Genomic DNA, 18,937 nt, shown 5'->3' on the forward strand with positions numbered 1-18,937 from the left:
TAACCCAGAGGCTCCCTTCACTCTGGAATAAAATCCCAGTCCAGGTTAGGCAGAGTCCCTCATTGACTCTCTCTTAAAGAGGAATCTTGATGAGTGGATGGGAGATCGTAGGTTTACCCCGGGTATCACTTCTGTGTCTCTGTTAGACAGAGGCACAGTATACTAACCTCGGAAAAGGGCATAGCAAAATAAATTTAAAATGGGTGGCGAAAGCCAAACACATTCTGGCTAGGCTTATAAATGCCCTAGGACAGATAGCCTAGTATGAACCTATTAGAGGCCTCTTGCAGGGCTGCTTTTACTGGGTCTGTGCTCAGAAGGCATGCTTGACTAAAGGAGCAATCTTTGCCTGATCATGTTAAAGCTAAATTGTTTAATGCTCCCTTAAATCAGGACTGCCTGTTTGGCAACAAGGCTGAGGAAGTTCTTAAAAAGATGGAAGATAAAGCTAAATCTATGCAAACTGTTAAAGATTTCTTACAAGTTCAGCCTCCTAGATTTAGTAGACACTAGCCCTCTATGAATTGGTCCTTTCCAGCCCCTTCCAGGTCTTCTCAACCCAAACACAGACACAGCAAAAACCCCAGGTTTCAGTCCCAGGGGACATACAGGACTAAGCAGCGGGGGGGGGGGGCCTCCACTTCCAAATCTAGGAGTAATAAGACCCCCCCCCCCCATGGTAAATTCTCAACGACTTCCTTTTAAAATTTCCAAGCACTTATCAATTGACTGCCCCTTCGGGGGGAAAGAATGCTCTTCATGCAAAGAACTGGAACTCATTTCCCAGGGCAAATGGGTTTTAAATATAGTGTCCCATGGATACAGATTTCACTTCCACACGTTGCCGACACCAAGCGGGTGGCTGGACCTACCCCCAAATCAGTTGCCAGAGGCCCAAAAACAAGTACTTTGTCTCTTAAGTATGGGGGCTATTCAACCGGTACCAGAAGAGGAAAAGGGGCAAGGTTTCTACTCCAGACTTTTCCTGGTACCCAGAAAAGAGAATTCATGGCGTCCTATCCTGGACCTGTCTACTCTAAACACCTTTTTGGAGATTCCAAAATTCAAGATGATGATTCTTCACCAATTACTTCCTATGCTAGGCAAAGATGCCAGGTTGGCAACACTAGATTTAAAAGAAGCATACCTGCATATCCCAGTCAGGGAATCTTGCAGAAGATACCTATGCTTCAAAGCTCTCTGCACTGCCCTTTGGCTTATCTACTGCGCCCAGGGTATTCACAAAGTGCCTAGCTCCAGTTATTGCATTTTGCAGGCAAAGAAATATTCAAATGTACCCATACCTGAATGATTGTCTAATTCATGCAGAAAGCCAGGACATACTTTTGAATCATCTGGCCTTTGTACAAAAGGTTCTAACTTGTCTGGGGTACACCATAAACTAAAAGAAATCACACCTGGTACCCTGTCAACAAATTATATTCCTGGGAGCAAGCTTGAATACAACTTCCCAGATGGCTTACCTCACGCCAGAGAAACAAATTCATTTGACAACCTACTTCAAACAAGTGGCCACAAAAATCCTGCTATCTGCAAGACAAATACTGCAAGCCTTTGGGTTCATGGCCTCCTGCATTCTTCTAATTCCATATGCAAGACTGCATATGAGGAAACTACAGTGGTATCTAAAAAGCCTGTGGTGTCAACATTCTCAGGATCTAGAAGCAATAATTCCTTTCATACCTTGCCTACGCCTAGAATTCCTTTGGTGGGCAGAGGCCTGCCACTAAAATAAGGGACTATCTTTCACACCACCCCCTGCCACCCAAACCCTAACAGACGCATCAGACTATGCATGGGGGGCTCACCTGGCAGGGAAGTGCATTCAGGGCAAATGGAACCCAAGTCAAATGCACCTGCATATCAATCAAAAAGAAATGTTAGCTGTACAGAATGCTCTGACAGCCTTTCAAGGACCACATTCTTCCAGGGCAACTTATGGTAAAGACTGACAGCATCACTGTTACGTGGTACATAAACAAGCAGGGGGTACGCATTCTTACCCCCTCTGCAGACTAGCCATGGCATTGTGGAACACAGCCTTGAGCCACCAAGTGCACCTACAAGCTCAATTCCTGCCAGGAAAATTAAATACACTGGCAGATGGACTAAGCAGAAAACTCATGGACCCACACGAGTGGAAACTGGAACCAAGGATTTTCAACATGTTGACAAGCAAATGGGGGAGCCCAGATATAGACCTGTTTGCCTCTCCCCAGAACTACCAATTGGACAAATTTTGCACAAGGACTTCCCACAAACAAGTCTGGAAAGTGGATGCTCTGTCCTTCAGCTGGAAAAACCTATCAGTCTATGCCTTCCCCCTTCTGCCTCTGCTTTCCAAAGTGCTACTAAAAATCAAACCGGACAAACCAAGGATGATTTTGATTGCTGCAGACTGGCCACGCCAACACTGGGTACCCCCTCTTGCGCAGTGTGTCACGGTTATCCCCATGGCACCTGCCTCAGACTCCTTCCTTGTTGTCTCAGCAGAAGAACCAGATTCTGCACCATCAGCTTCTAACACTGAACATTGCAGCCTGGCTAATTACATGATCTCTCCTTTACCATCCCTCAGTAAACTGTGATGGATATCATTTTAGTGGCAAGGAGGCATAGTACTAGAAAATCTTATGCTGAAAAATGGAAAAGATTCTGTGCCTGGAACCAATCTCAAGGGATGAGCACAGCAGCACCCAATTTACCTCAGATTTTACAATTCTTAACCGAGATGCTTCACAAGGGCCTGTCTTTTTCTTCCATTAAAATCCACGCCTCAGCCATTTCAGCTCGTTATAACACAGTACCTCCCCTCTTCTCTCATCCACTGCTCAAGCAGTTCCTCAGAGGGGCCAAAAATTTGAGACCACCCAGGAGAGCTCCAACCCCAGCCTGGGACCTTAACTTTGTTTTGGAGACACCCACTCTACCTCCTTTTGAGCCAGCTGCTACTGCAGACTTAAAATTTCTTTCTTGGAAAACAGATTTCCTTTTAGCAATCACTTCAGCTACAAGGGTATCTGAATTACAGGCCCTTATGGCAATGGAGCCTTTCATCATCTTTCATGCGGACACTGTGTCCCTCAGAACCAATCCATCCTTCATGCCCAAAGTGGTATCCAGTGTGGCTCTTAATCAGTCCATTCATCTGCCAGCCTTCTTTCCCAATCCACAGAACAAAGGGGAACGGATACTGCATTCCTTAGATGTGCACAGACAACTTAGATTCTATTTGGACAGGACTAAACCTCAAAGGAAATCTGAACAACTGCTGGTGGCATTTGCTGCAAGGGCAGAGGGGAAGGCTATTTCAAAGCAAACCATTTCTAAATGGATAGGCCATTGCATTCATTTTTGCTCTAAGCACCATGGAAAATCTATTCCCTAGGGGATCAGACCTCACTCCACCTGGGCTGCATCTACCTCTACAGCCTTTCTCAGAGGCGTCCCTACCAGGGACATCCTAGAAGCTGCTACCTGGAGTTCTGTACATACTTTCACCAAGCATTATCATTTGCCCGTTTTCTCTAAATCCAGAGCTGGTTTTGCCACTGCAGTCTTGCAGGGCCTTATAGCTGGTCCTAATGCTATCTTAAATTCCTCCTCCCAACCATGGCTTTGGAAATCGACCCAAATGATATGACTGCAACAGTGAAACACGAAGAATATAGTAAAGTTGTGTGCACTTGCCATAATTGTAGATGCTCGAGTGTATTCACTGTTGCAGTCCTGGTTACCCTCCCTCCAGCCCCCTAACTTCTTTTGGCTATACCTCTACTTTCCTTTACTATGCTTAAAAGCCTTTTTGTTGTATTTGCTTTTTTCTCGGAGGTATATCATTGTTCTTTTATATTTATTTGCTCCCCATTAGGGGGGCATCTGACATCTGGGGCAAGAAAAACTGATGTAATGGCGTTGGCTGCATGTTTTATACCCCTAACGACCTAACATCATTGAAGAAGGGACAGCAACCGACGCAGGACCCAAGACTTTGTTAATCAGGCTGACTGAGGGCTACCTCAAGCAGATAACCCAAATGAAATGACTGCAACAATAACATCTACATTTATGGTATGTGTACACAACTGTACTTTCTACTGTCATCACTCCTGCATTATGTCCCTGTAATATTTGCCTCACTTAATAAAACCATTCCTGCATTCTTGATATCAACACTAGTCGGACTATTTCCCAGCGAATCTAAACCTGCCTCAGCTGCTCATTTTTGGCTAATCCTTGCACAGCTAAATCTAGGTAAAATTCTGGAAAAATTTCTATGTAATCTATTTACTACTTGTGTACAACAATGCCACCTCCTTTTTAAAGACCAGCATGGATTTTGATTAGGGAAGAGCACCATGACCAAAGTCTGGACCCGGTCCAATCAGTACGGACAGGGTCAGTGTAAGAGGTTCCCTTTTCCTTGATATTACCCGATCCTTTTACATGGCTGATGAGATTATTTTGCTGTCCCACCTGATTGAAATAAGTGTAAGCCCACAAGCCTACTTCAAAGAATTTGTCACAAACTGTCTCCTCTTTCTTCAGAAGTCACTGTACAGTCAGGTTTCCCCAAGGATGTGTAATGGCCCACCTCATTTTCTCAGTCTTTGTCACAAATTACCGTTTGATTTACCCCACCTGCAACTACTGGTGTGCGTAGATGATATTGTCATTATAGGTATAGCCCTAGACACAGAGACATTTATGCCCAACTTCAACTTAATCTCCATCCTTTATGAATGGCTCGCCTCCGAAAAGGCTCCTAGTCTCATCTTGAATTTTCAGATCATGAACTTTGAAAAACAAACACGTATGTGCAGGCACACAAACAACTTTGAAAAAGTTGCAGCAACCTCTTGATCAAAGACCAAGAAAGTCACAGCATGAAAACTGTGTCCACCTTCACACACCTTTTTATCTGGATGGATCAAACTCTTAACTTTAAGATAAGCATTTCTTTCACCACTAGCCAGATAAGCCTTAAATATGGGCATCATTTTTGACTTGTTGGGAATACGATTTACAACAATTTGCTTTTTGACAAGAGCATCACTGTGTGTTCCTAAAAAAGGTCAGATTGGCTGGCTGTGAAGCAGAGACTTAACCCCCTCTCAACTTACAGGTGAGATATTTAAACATTGTCGTCAGAATACTCCTGCACTTTCCACCAAATGTCTTACAAAATCTCCCTTACAATACAAGCCATTCCATCTCGCACCCATTTCTCCAAACACCTGAAACAAAACTCCCATTGCACAGTATAGTTACTTGATACTTACCTCCAAACTACGGCAGTCTCTTCCTTCAGGCCTGAAAAAAAATTTCCATCCAGTCCAAGTTCAGACCCATGTACAAAAAAAAAACGTTATATTTAAACTGCGTGGGGCACTTGTAGCATTGCATCACTGTTAATCGTATGACAGCTGTCTCTCGGTCTTTGGATAAATCACACATACTTGTGTATATGCCGTGTCTGTATATACACACACGCACACACACACACACACACACACACACACACACACACACACTAGGTTTATCTGCTTGGAATTTTAGTGTAATAACCTTGCATTTATACTGCGCATTGTACCCATGTGCTATCTGAATGTATAACCTTGTATTTCTTCTTACTGTTTCTAAGTACAGTCTGGGCTAAACCTGCAATTGGTTGTATTTGGTCAGTACTCTAACCATATAAACAAACATAAATAAAATAAATAAAAACAAAACATAAAATACATAAAAATAAAGGTGAACTCTTAAGTTAACATTTGGTATGGATGTATTTTTTCTTTTTTTCTCTCCTTGTTTTTTTTTTTTTTTCTTAACTAAAAAGTGCAGTTTAATGCATGTTTGTGAAAGTGCGTGATTTCTTTATTCATTGCGGATGGGAGTCTAAAAGAAGACGAAGGGCAAGTTGGTTGTTTGAAATGGAAACTACAAATATGTTTGTCACTATTAAAAGGCAATGCATTCCTGATTTAGTATTTGAATGTAAACTCGTTAGCTAGAAATTAGAAATATTGGAGTACTGTGTTCATTTTGGCCAAAGGAATAAATGTAATGGCAACCAATGTAATAAGAGCATGTGCAACATGCATGGAAAATGCAGAGTTTGTATTTTTTAGACAGTCATGTTGAAATAAATATGTTTGAAAATTAAATAAGTAAAAAAGCACATTTTAAATGTACAGTATTGCCAACACTTTATGGGAAGCAGTTACACAGATGCAGTGTTTTATTTCTTTGATTTCACTAGGAAGTTTTTTTGCAGTAAGGGTTTTATTTTATGCGTTTGAAAAATAATGCTATGTATTTGTGAAAATGTTGTTAGCTGCCAGGTCCATCAAGTTGAAGACTCGTCTGCTATGTACAGTGAGTGCATGGATTTGATTGTGAAGCTGGCAAACCATGGACTAATTCATGGAGATTTTAATGAGTTTAATCTGATGCTAGATGATGACGACCACATCACAATGATAGATTTCCCACAGATGGTATCTACTTCTCACCCAAATGCTGAATGGTATGTATGGTTGTAATGGACATAGTGTGAACGCAGGTAATTTAATATTACTATATCATGATGCAGTTTTTAAATGGACTAATAGAGTAATTGATCTGCTTAGTTAGATTTCCTTTGTATTTATCTGTTTTCTTATCCTGGTAGCAGTACTGTCCTAACAGAAAATGATAACTTGTTGAAGCATCATTTGTGTGTACAGCAAATTATATGCATGTCTGGTAATTGCTGCATATACCCATCTTGCACATTTGTAAATGGCCTGTGCAATGCACTATCTTTCAGTATGTAAACCTTGGTATATTTAGCTGCAAGGTCAATTTTTCATCATTCATAATGTAAACATGTTAGTGTAAAGTGACATTAAACTAAGATTATTCCATATCTTTTGCTGCTGCTTGCTGTAGTTGAAAATTACTTTTCCACATGCAGTGATATTTACTCTTTTTAATGGGAAAATCTAATTGTGCTTCTTGTGCTTTGAAAATAAACCTTAATCCTTCAGTGTCAAACTAATGATACTTCTTAGATGGTTGTAGTTCAGAACACTATGGACCAAAAGACAGTGATGATATCTTGTTTGGCTTCAGTTCTAATTTTTTCCTTTTGTGAACAAAATGAACCCTGTATGGGGTGGAGTCTATCGCACACTTCTTGGCTTTACCCAGCATTGAGGTCAGTGTAACTCAAGAAAAAAAAATGTAACACTGTCGGCATTTCATCCAGAATGTACCTATGATCTTTTGTTTGATACATATTTTTTGTAGTCCTACCTCATCTTGGCACATTGACAGAGGGTCTTGCATGTGACTCTCACAGATACTAATGGAACAGTGAAAAATATTTACTTACAACCATTAGAGAACAGTATGATTTAACATTGCAATATATTACATAAATGTATTCTGAAATGTGCTTTGATAAGCACCATGTTGCCATTTGTAGGTTCTGTATATGACTTTGTGATATTAATGGGGAAAATATTTATATCACCTAACAGTAATGGGGTTAACATTGTAATATGCTGCATAAATAAATTGCCTTCATCCTACTGAAGCACAATGTTGCCAGTTATAGAAGGGTCAGAAGTATCTCGGTAGGCTGTAAACACTGATGTATACAGACTGACACAAGGGTTGCTCCAGTCCCACATGCAGTCAGCCTTGACTGGTGGCTGGTAACTCTTTCTAATATTGTAGTGCACTTTTTAATGGCAATGTCATCTTAAAGTCAATTATTACTTAACATTTAGTTGAAACATTTTGCTTTCTTTTATGCACTAATAGTTGTCTGAATTTTGTGACATTTTGTGAAGTAAGGATAGTAAGACTTAAATTTGAATGGTGATAATTTTTGATATTTACAGAAAATAAGGTCTCAAATAGCTTCCTAATAAGTTTCAGTTTAGTATTTTTGGTTCCTGCTTGCTCAGCTGTACCTGATGTGGTTTCATTTCATTTTAGTTGCCAGCAGCAATTGACCAGGACTTTTACAAAAGGTAACCATTTGAAGTATTAGGACCTGCTAGAGCAAGTCCCAAAATATGGAGACTGGCCGAAAGAATGGGTTTTCATATACTAAGTCGAAGATGCTATTTCTCTGAGGTATATTGATCTCAGAATTAGTATATACAAGTTTGGGTGGGGGGTGCATAGGGGCCCTGCAAAATGTTTTAAGGAAAAAAGCAGAGGAGTGAGCTTCAAGACTCACTCTTCTCCTATGTTTTCAGTCTTTCTCTCAACATGTGGGCACTCTGCTATTCAAGTTACATTTCAGTAGGGAGCCTTTTTAAAATCCATATGGGATACAGTAAGCTAGATTTTTGTTCATTGAGGACTGTTGCATCAGTGTAGCATTTTACTTTCTGCTCCCCTTTCAGTGGTGTCATCTTCTGTTTTCCACTTATGTCTGAAACCCCTCTCTGCAATGCCTGTCTTTTACAGTGCTTCACCATCTAAATGCCTTTGCTATATCGTGTTATTTTTACTATACTGAAAGACTCTTTTGACTGATGTTCTTCGTGTTTCACTGTTGCAGTCATTACATTTGGGTAATCTGCTGGCAGGCTGCCCTCAGTTGGCCTGATTAACAAAGTCTTGGGTCCTGCATCAGTTGCTGTCCCTTCTTCCATGACGTCAGATAATCAGGGTTATAAAACATGCAGCCGACATCATTACATCAGTCTTTCTTGCCGTGCGGTGCCCGAAGCAGAAGCAGTTCCCAAATGCCGGTCGGTCGACTCCTGAAATTTTTGTTTTTGAGTTTCAGAATCAAAGTCTTCAACTAAAAGCCAAGTACCCCGTTGGGGAAACTTTTTCTTGCTCCTTACCAATGTCAGTAAAAGTTAATTGCATTACTTGTGGGAAGCAAATACCTCGTAAGGATTTTTATTTGTACTGTATTCCTTGCCTAGGCCCTGACGACGACGTACCTTGCTGTTGGTTTTGCGCTTTATTTAATCAGCGCACTATCCATTGTCGGTACATTTTTGCTTATAAATATTTCAGTTCTCTGTTTAATTATCCAGAAATTACGTCCGTTAGCCATCCGACTACCGGAATACCGAAAAAAACACAAAGAAAAAGACAGAGACAGGCCGTTGAGGTCCAAAACTGCTGACAACGCGTCTCCTAAGACAGTCGCCAGTTCACCGGTACTCAGTGAGGTGCTTTCGCAGCCCCTGATACCCACTACTTCTGATTCGCAGGCCTCTACTGAGACTCATTCGGAGTCCGATATGCCGCGAGATACTTCACATATGGAACCCGCGGATGTCTCTACCTTGGATGGGTCCAGAGCCGCTGAGCAAGCACCGGCTTCTGAGGGTGTATTCAGGCCTACAGACTTGCATATTAAACAGACTCCAACTTCAATACTAAGGCCTAAATCTCGATCTATGTCTAAAAAACCAACGCCCAGGCCACATGTTCAGGCCCCTATGCCTAAAAAAAACAGATTATCAAAATGGCTGAAGATTTAATTACTCTAATCATGGGTAGTCAACCCCCCCAAGATGCCTAGGATTGAACTTGACTATGAATCTTCTGAAGAGGACTCTGTTTCTTCTGACTCTTCTAATGATCTGGATTTGTCCATACCTCCTTATGAGGACTCTGATGCAGAGGATTCCATTTCCTCTGCTTCTCCACCTGAGGATTTCTCTATTGGGGAAACTTTACATACCTTAAGGGAGCATTTCCACTGGGAAAGTCAGGATTTCTCTGAATCCAAAAAGAGGCTGAGGGATTTCCTTCTTCTTCCTCAGCATAGGCCTTTGGCTATACCTCCTGTACTAGACATTGTTGATGTGTTTTTGGAATCCAGTATGGCCCCTGATTCCTTGCCTCCAGCCCCTAGCAAACCAGACAGGTACTACAGGGTTCCTGAGTCCCACAAATTCCTTTTCAAAAATCCTGTTGCAGACCCTGAAACCATTTCTCAGGGCTCCAAGGGAATTAAGGCTTCTACTGCTAAAACTCTACCCCTTCTGATAGAGACTCCAGGGAGCTGGATAGATAGGGTAAAAAAGTTTACACTTCTGCAACTTTAGCAATCAGGGCTTTAAACTGTCAATTCCATATGCCAAAATATCAACAGCTTATCATGGGACTGCTTAAACAGAAAATTATGTTGATTTCTGACTGTGTGGAGAATAAAGATTTATAGGATTTATTGCATTCAGCTGAACAAGTTGGCAAACATACTTTACAATGTGTTTTTTTTCTTTAGAGGCCTCTTGCAGGGCTGCTGTTACTGGGTCTGTGCTTAGACAGCATGCTTGGCTTAAGGAGCAATCTCTGCCTCATCATGTTAAAGCAAAACTTTTGGATGCTCCTTTACAGCAGGACCGCCTGTTTGGCAATAAGGCTGGAGAAGTTCTAAAAAAGATGGAAGATAAAGCTAAATCTATGCAAACTGTGAAAGATTTCTTACAAGTACAACCTCCTAGATTTAGTAGGCACTGGCCTACTAAGAACTGGTCCTTTTCAGCTCCTTCCAGAGCCACTCCAGCTAAACCCAGACATTCCAAAAGCACCAGGTTTCAGTCAAAAGGGACTTTCAGAAATGGGGTGCTTCCACTTCCAAATCTGGAAACAAGGCACCACCCCATGGTAAATGGTCTCAATAACTTCCCTTTACAATTACCAAGCACTTACCTCTTAGCCGCCCCTTTGGGGGGAAAACTGGATCTTCATTCCAGAAACTGGCAACTTATAAATAACTCAGGACAAATGTCCCAGGGATACAGATTTCATTTCCACACGCTGCCAACCCCAAACGGGTGGCCAGACCTGCCCCCAAATCAGTGGGCAGAGGCTCAGAAGCAAGTACTTTCCCTCCTAAACATGGGAGCTATTCAACTAGTACCAGAAGAGGAAAAGGGACAAGGTTTCTATTCAAGACTTTTCCTGGTGCCGAGAAAAGACCAATCATGGCGTCCAATTCTGGACCTGTCTACTCTAAACACCTTTCTGGACATTCCAGAATTCAGGATGCTGACTCTTCACCAGTTCCTTCCTATGCTAGGCAAGGATGCCTGGTTGGCAACTCTAGATTTAAAGGAGGCTTACCTGCATAACCCAATCAGGGAATCTTGCAGAAGGTACCTATGTTTCAAAGCAGGCTGCATGCATTATCAGTTCCCTGCACTGCCCTTTGTGAATTCCCTGGGCGCAGTAGACAAGCCAAAGTGCCTGGCTCCAGTAATTGCATTTTGCAGGCAAAGAAATATTCAAATATATCCATATCTGGACGATTGTCTAATTCAGGCAGAAAACCAGGCCATTCTTCTAAAACATCTGACGTTTGTAAAAAGAGTTCTAACTTGTCTAGGGTACACCATAAACGAAAAGAAATCACAACTGGTACCCTCTCAAAAAATTACATTCCTGGGTGCAAGCTTGAATACAACTGCCCAGATGGCTTTCCTTACGCCAGAAAAACAAATTCATTTGGTGACTTGCTTCAAACAGGTGGCCACAAAAACCCGGCTATCTGCAAGGCAAATACTGCAAGCCTTGGGGTTCATGGCCTCCTGCATTCTTCTAATTCCATATGCAAGACTGCATATGAGGAAACTTCAGTGGTACTTAAAAAGTTTATGGAGTCAACATTGTCACAGCCTGGAAACACTGATTCCTATCATACCTTGCCTGCACCTAGAGTTCCTATGGTGGGCAGAGGCCTGCCACCAAAACATGGGACTGCCATTCACACCACCCCCTGCCACCCAAAACCCTAACTACAGATGCATCAGACTATGCATGGGGGGGGGTTCATCTGGTAGGGAGGGGGTTCATCTGGTAGGGAAGTGCATTCAGGGCAAATGGAGCCCAAATCAAATGCGCCTTCATATCGATCATAAAGAAATGCTAGCTGTACAGAATGCTCTGACAGCCTTCAAGAACTACCTTCATCCAGGACAATTACGGACAACACCACTGTTATGTGGTACATAAACAAGCAGGGGGTTACACATTCCTATCCCCTCTACAGACTAGCGATGGCATTGTGGAACACTGCCTTGGGATACCAAGTACAACTGCAAGCTCAATTCCTGACATGAAAGCTCAATGTTCTGGCAGACTAACTAAGCAGAAATCTCATGGACCCAGACGAATGGAAACTGGAACCACAGATTTTCAACATGTTGACACGCAAATGGGGGAGCCCAGACTGATCTTTTTGCCTCACCCCAGATCTACCAGTTGGAAAAAGTTTGCACAAGAACTCATCACAAAAAAGCCTGGAAAGTGGGTGCTCTGTCCTTCAGCTGGAAAAAATATTCAGTCTATGCCTTTCCCCCTCTGCCTCTGCTCTCCAGAGTTCTACTAAAAGTCAAACAGGACAAACCAAAAATTATTTTGATTGCTCCAGACTGGCCTCGCCAGCACTGGTACCCACTCCTGTGCAGTGTGTCACACATTTCTCCGTGGCACCTGCCTCAAGACACCTTCCTTGCTGTCTCAGCAGGGGAACCAACTTCTGCACCTTCAGCTCCAAACATTGAATCTTGCAGCTTGGCTAATCACTTAAATCCCCCTTAGCATCCCTCAGCAAACCTGTGATGGATGTCATTTTGGAGGCGAGAAGACCTAGTACTAGAAAATCTTATGCTGACAAATGGCAAAGATTCTGTGCCTGGAATCGGTCTCGAGGGAGATGAGCACAACAGTGCCCAATTTACCTCAGATTTTGCGATACTTAACGGAGATGCTTCACAAGGGCCTGTCTTTTTCTTCCATAAAAATCCATGCCTCAGCCATTTCAGCTCATTACAACACACAACCTCCCCCCCCCCAATCCTCTTCTAAAGCAGTATCTCAGAGGGGCCAAAAACTTGAGACCACCCAGGAGAGCTCCAACCCCTGCCTGGGACCTTAACTTTGTATTGGAGAAACTCACTCTACCTCCTTTCGTGCCATCTGCTACTGCAGACTTAAAATTTCTTTCCTGGAAAACGGCCTTCCTTTTAGCAATCACTTCAGCTAGAGGGATATCTGAATTACAGGCCCTTATGGCAGTGGAACCTTTCATCATCTTTCATGCAGACAGGGTGTCACTCAGGACCAATCCATCATTCATGCCCAAGGTGGTATCCAGTGTGGCTCTTAATCAGTCCATTCATTTGCCAACTTACTTTCCCAATTCACAGAACAAGGGGGAGCAGATTCTGCATTCATTGGATGTATACAGACTAAGATTCTACTTGGACAGGATTAAATCTCGAATAAAATCTGAACAACTGCTGGTAGCATTTGCTGCAGGGGCAGAGGGAAGGCTATTTCAAAACAAACCATTTCTAAATGGATAAGCCATTGTATTCATTTCTGTTATAAGCACCATGGAAAACCTATCCCCCAGATCATCTGATCTCATTCCACCAGGGCTGCATCTACTTCAGCAGCCTTTCTCAGAGGTGTTCCTACCAGGGATATTCTAGAAGCTGCTACCTGGAGTTCAGTTCATACTTTCACTAAGCATTATTACTTATCAATTTTCTCTAAATCCGGAGCTGGCTTTGCCACTGCTGTTTTGCAGGGCCTTACAGCTAATGCTGTATAAATCCATCCTCCCAACCATAGCTTTGGGAGTCTACCCAAATGTGATGACTGCAACAGTGAAACATGAAGAACATAGTACAGTTGTGTACACTTACCATAAATGTAGATGTTCGAGTGTATTCACTGTTGCTGGTCCTGGTTACCCTCCCACCAGCCCCCTGTTTTTCTCTTACTATACCTCCACTTACACCAAAAAGGCTTTTAAGCATAGTAAAAGTATTTGCTTTTGTTTTGAGGTATATTTTTGTGTTTTTAATTTTTTATATATATATATGTATATATGTATATATATATATATATATATATATATATATATATATATACACACACACACACACATATATATATATATATATATATATATATATATATATATATATATATATATATATATATACACACACACACACATATATATATATATATATATATATATATATATATATATATATATATATATATATATATGTATATATATATATATATATATATATGTATATTGCTCCCCATTTAGGGGGCACCTGACATCTGGGGCAAGAAAAACTGATGTAATGTCGTCGGCTGCATGTTTTATACCCCTGACGACCTGACGTCATGGAAGAAGGGACAGCAACTGACACAGGACCCAAAACTTTGTTAATCAGGCTGACTTGAGTGCAATTGCCAACTTTCTTTCTCAATCCACAGAACAAGGGGGAGCAGATTCTACATTCATTAGATGTACACCGACAACTTAGATTTTACTCTGAACAACTACTGGTGGTATTTGCTGCAGGGACAGAGGGAAAGGCTATTTCAAAGCAGACTATTTCAAAATGGATACGCCATTGTATTTGTTTCTGCTATATGCACCATGGTAAAACCATCCCGCAGGGGATCAGATCTCATTCCGCCAGGGCGGCATCTAATTCTGCAGCCTTTCTCAGAGGTGATGTCCTTCGTGTTTCACTGTTGCAGTCATTACATTTGGGTAATCTGCTGGCAGGTTGCCCTCAGTTGGCCTGAATTCCAAAGTCTTTGGTCCTGCGTCGGTTGCTGTCTCCTCTTCCATGACGTTAGGTCATCTGGGGTATAAAACAAGCAGCCAATACCATTTTCTTTAGTCTTTCTTGCCGCGCGGTGCCCGAAGCAGAAGCATTTTGCAAGTGCCGGTCGGCCGACTCCTGAAGTATTCGAGGTTGAGTTTCAGAACCGAAGTCTTCAGTAAAGCTAAGTACCCAGTTGGGGAAACTTTTTTCTTGCTCCATACCGATGTCAGAAAAAGTTAATAATTGTATTGGTTGGAAGCAAATACCTCATAAGGATTTCCATTTATACTGTATTCCTTGCCTAGGCCCTGATCACAAAGTGCATGGCTGTCTGTTTTCTGCTAGATTTAACCAGCGCACTATTAAGCGTCTGTATATTTTTTCCTCCAAGTATTTTGGAAACAGATTTAACTACCCAGAAATGTCGCCGGATAGCAATCCGACTACCGGAGTACATAAAAAGCACACAGAAAAGGACAGAGAGCGAGAGAGAGAGACAGTCGAGGTCCAAAACTGACTAAGCTTCTCCTAAACCAGTCGCCAGTACTGTGAGGTGCCTTCGCAGCCCCTGGTACCAGCTACTTTTGAGTCGCAGGCCCCTACCCACACCCATGTGGAGTCCGGTATGCCGTGAGAAACTCAAATATTGGGCCCATGGATGTATCTCCCTCGGATGGGTCCGGAGCCGCTGAGCAGGCACCGGCTTCGGAGGGTGTTTTCAGGCCTCAACATCTTTATATCAAACAGACGACAGCTGTAAAACCAAAGACAAAAGCAACTTCTAAAACTAAAAAAACTGACGCATGAGCCACATGCACAGGCTTCTATGCCTAAAAAACAGATTATCAAAATGGCCGAAGACCTTATTACCTTTATCAGGGGTTCCCATCCCCCTCCAGATAAGAGATCTAGGCAAGACACTGATTATGAATCTTCAGATCGGGTTTCTATTTCTTCTGATTCCTCTTCTGATCAGGAATTATCTATACCTCTCTATGAGGATTCTGATGCAGAGGAGTCCATACCATCTGCATCACCTTTTGAGCATTATTCATTTGGAGAAACCTTGCATACTTTGAGGGAGTATTTTCACTGGGAGAGTCAAGATTTCTCAGAATCAAAAAAGAGGCTCATGGATTTCCTTCTTCTCCCTCAGCACAGGCCTTTAGCCATACCCCCTGTTTTAGACATTGCATATTATGCGTTTTCGGAGTCAAGCTTGGTCCCTGACTCCTTACCTCTGGCTTCCAGCAAGCCTGACAGATATTACAGGGTCCCTGACTCACACAAGTTTTTATTTAGAAACCCTGCTGCTGATCCTGAAACTATTTCACAGGGTCCAAAGGGAGTTAAGGCCTCAACAGCAAAAAATCCTACCCCCTCTGACAGAGATTCAAGGGCACTGGATAGTTGGGGAAAAAAGGTTTATACATCTACAACCTTGGCAATTAGGGCCTTAAACTGCCAGTTTCATATGCTCAAGTATCAATAACATGTTATGGGATTGCTGAGACAGATAATGATGTTGATATCTGAATGTGCAGAAAATAAAGAATTGCAGGAATTATTGCATGCAGCTGAACAGGTTGGAAAGCATACTTTGCAATGTGGTTTTGATTCCTTAGAGGCCTCTTGCAGGGCCGCAGTTACTGGATCTGTGATTAGGAGGCATGCCTGGCTAAAGGAACAGAATTTGCCTGATCATGTTAAAGCTAAATTACTAGATGCACCTTTACAGCATGATACTCTGTTTGGTATTAAGGCAGAAGAGATTTTAAAGAAAATGGAAGACAAAGTTAAGTCTATGCAAACTGTAAAATACTTCTTACAAGTGTAGACACTGGCCTACTAAAAATTGGTCCTTTCCTGTGTCAGACAGAGCTCAAAGGGGCAAATCCAGACGCCCTAAGGGTTCCAGATACCAGGCTCAAGATTCATACAGGTCAAAGCAATGGGGGCGCTTCTACCTCCAAATCTGGAGGAGAGAAAGCGCAAACCTACAGAAAACAGTCCCAATAACTTCCATCTGCCTTCACCAAGCACTTATCTTTTGGCAGCACCATTAGGGAGAAAATTAGCACTTTTTGCCCAAAATTGGCAGTTAATAACCCAGGATAAGTGGGTGCTAAACATAGTATCACAGGGATACAGATTCCATTATCATACTCTGCCAATCGCAAATGGTTGGCCAGATCTGCCAAAAAATCAATGGGGCAGAGGCACAGAAACAGGTTACGTCCCTCATGGATATGGGGGCCATTCAGCCAGTACCAGAACAGGAAAAAGGACAAGGTTTTTACTAGACTGTTTTTGGTACCCAGAAAGGACAAGGCCTGGCGGCCAGTACTGGACTTATTGATTTTGAACATATACCTAGACATTCCAAAATTCAGAATGCTGACTTTGCAGCAGCTTCTGCCCATGCTGGGCAAGAATGCTTGGCTGGTGACATTAGACCTAAAAGAGGCATACCTGCATGTCCCAATAAGGCAATTGTGCAGAAGATACCTCAGATTCAAGGCTGGCTTAATGCAGTACCAATTCTCTGCACTGCCCTATCTACTGCACCCAGGGTCTTTACAAAGTGCCTGGCACCAGTAATTGCATTTTGCAGACAAAGAAGTATTCAAATAATGCAGTACCAATTCTCTGCACTGCCCTATCTACTGCACCCAGGGACTTTACAAAGTGCCTGGCACCAGTAATTGCATTTTACAGACAAAGAAGTATTCAAATATATCCTTACTTGGACGACTGTCTCATTCAAGCAGAGAACAAGGACATTCTTCTTTAACACCTGGTGTTTGTGAAAAGGCTTCTAACATGCCTAGGGTACACAATAAATGAAAAGAAATCACAACTGTTACCCTCTCAAAAGATAACATTCCTGGGTGCAAGCTTGAATACAACTGCCCAGATGGCTTACCTCACGCCAGACAAGCAAAGGCAACTGACAACTGGGTTTTTGTTGCCATCAGTTTGAAGTAATCTGCAAGACAAATTCTGCAGGCTTTGGGCTTCATGGCATCCTGCATCCTACTGATTTCATATGCAAGACTGCATATGAGGAAACTTCAGTGGTACCTAAAAAGATTATGGAGTCAACATTGTCACAGTCTGGAAACAATGATACCTCTCATTCCCTGCCTACAACAGGAGTTTCTGTGGTGGGCAAAGACATGTCACCAAAACATGGGACGGCCCATCACTCTACCCCCTGCCAGCCAAACCTTAACAACAGATGCATCAGATTATGCCTGGGGGCCCACATGGGAAGATGCATTCAGGGCATATGGGCCCCAAAACAAATGCATCTACACATCAACCAGAAAGAGATGCTAGCTGTTCAAAATGCCCTGACAGCCTTCAAGGACTTACTTCATCCAGGACGACTACTGGTAACGGACAACTTCATCCAGGACAACTACTGGTAACTACGGACAACATCACGGTCATGTGGTATATAAACAAGCAGGGGGGCATGCACTCATACCCCCTTTGCATATTAGCCATGGCACTGTGGGACAAAGTTTTGACTTATCAAATACATCTTCAAGCTCAATTCCTGCCAGGAAAACAAAATACTCTGGCAGACGATTTAAGCAGAAACCTTATGGATCCTCATGAGTGGAAACTAGATCCACAAGTCTTCAGCATGATAACAAAGAAAGGGGGGAGCCCAGACAGATCTATTTGCCTCCCCTCAAAATTATCAATTGGAAAGATTCTGCACAAGGACTTATCACAGACAAGCATGGAAAGTGGACGCCCTAGCCTTCAGTTGGAAAAACCTATCAGTTTACGCCTTTCCTCCACTGCCCCTCTTCTTCCCAAGGTCCTCCGAAAAGTCAGACAAGAGAAACCAAAGATGATGCTAATTGCCCCGTAATGGCCCTGCCAGTACTGGTACCCAATCCTACGAAACTTGTCTCAATACCCAGCTTGGACCTTACCTCATAGACCTCAACTACTGGATCAGCAAAACAATCAGATCCTACACAATCTACTCCAGACACTGAACCTGGCAGCATGGCTGATCATGTAGTTATACAAACAACACCTCTCAGTAAAGCTGTGATGGATGTCATTTTGGAAGCCAGAAGGCCTAGTACTAGAAAATCTTATGCTGATAAATGGAAGAGATTCTGTGCTTGGAATCGAGCACAAGGAACCGATACAGCAGAACCAAATATTCGTCAAATATTACAATACTTGACTGAGATGCTTGACAAAGGCCTATCTTTCTCATCAATTAAAATCCATACCTTTGCCATTTTGGCTCATTACAATACAGAGCC

General features: G+C 42.4%; 1 protein-coding gene across 1 annotated transcript in view; it reads left to right on the forward strand.

Moving 5' to 3' along the window:
- RIOK2 (RIO kinase 2) overlaps positions 1–18,937 on the forward strand; it is a 307,636-nt gene that overhangs the window by 141,671 nt on the left and 147,028 nt on the right. Inside the window, exon 6 of the mRNA XM_044063914.1 lies at positions 6,359–6,550. Within this exon, the coding sequence (XP_043919849.1) occupies positions 6,359–6,550 (192 nt within the window). The remainder of the gene's footprint in view (positions 1–6,358; positions 6,551–18,937) is intronic.

The sequence above is a fragment of the Protopterus annectens genome, chromosome 2.part2 (genome assembly GCF_019279795.1).
Source record: "Protopterus annectens isolate FY-2018-M chromosome 2.part2, PAN1.0, whole genome shotgun sequence".
Taxonomy (NCBI): domain Eukaryota; kingdom Metazoa; phylum Chordata; order Ceratodontiformes; family Protopteridae; genus Protopterus; species Protopterus annectens.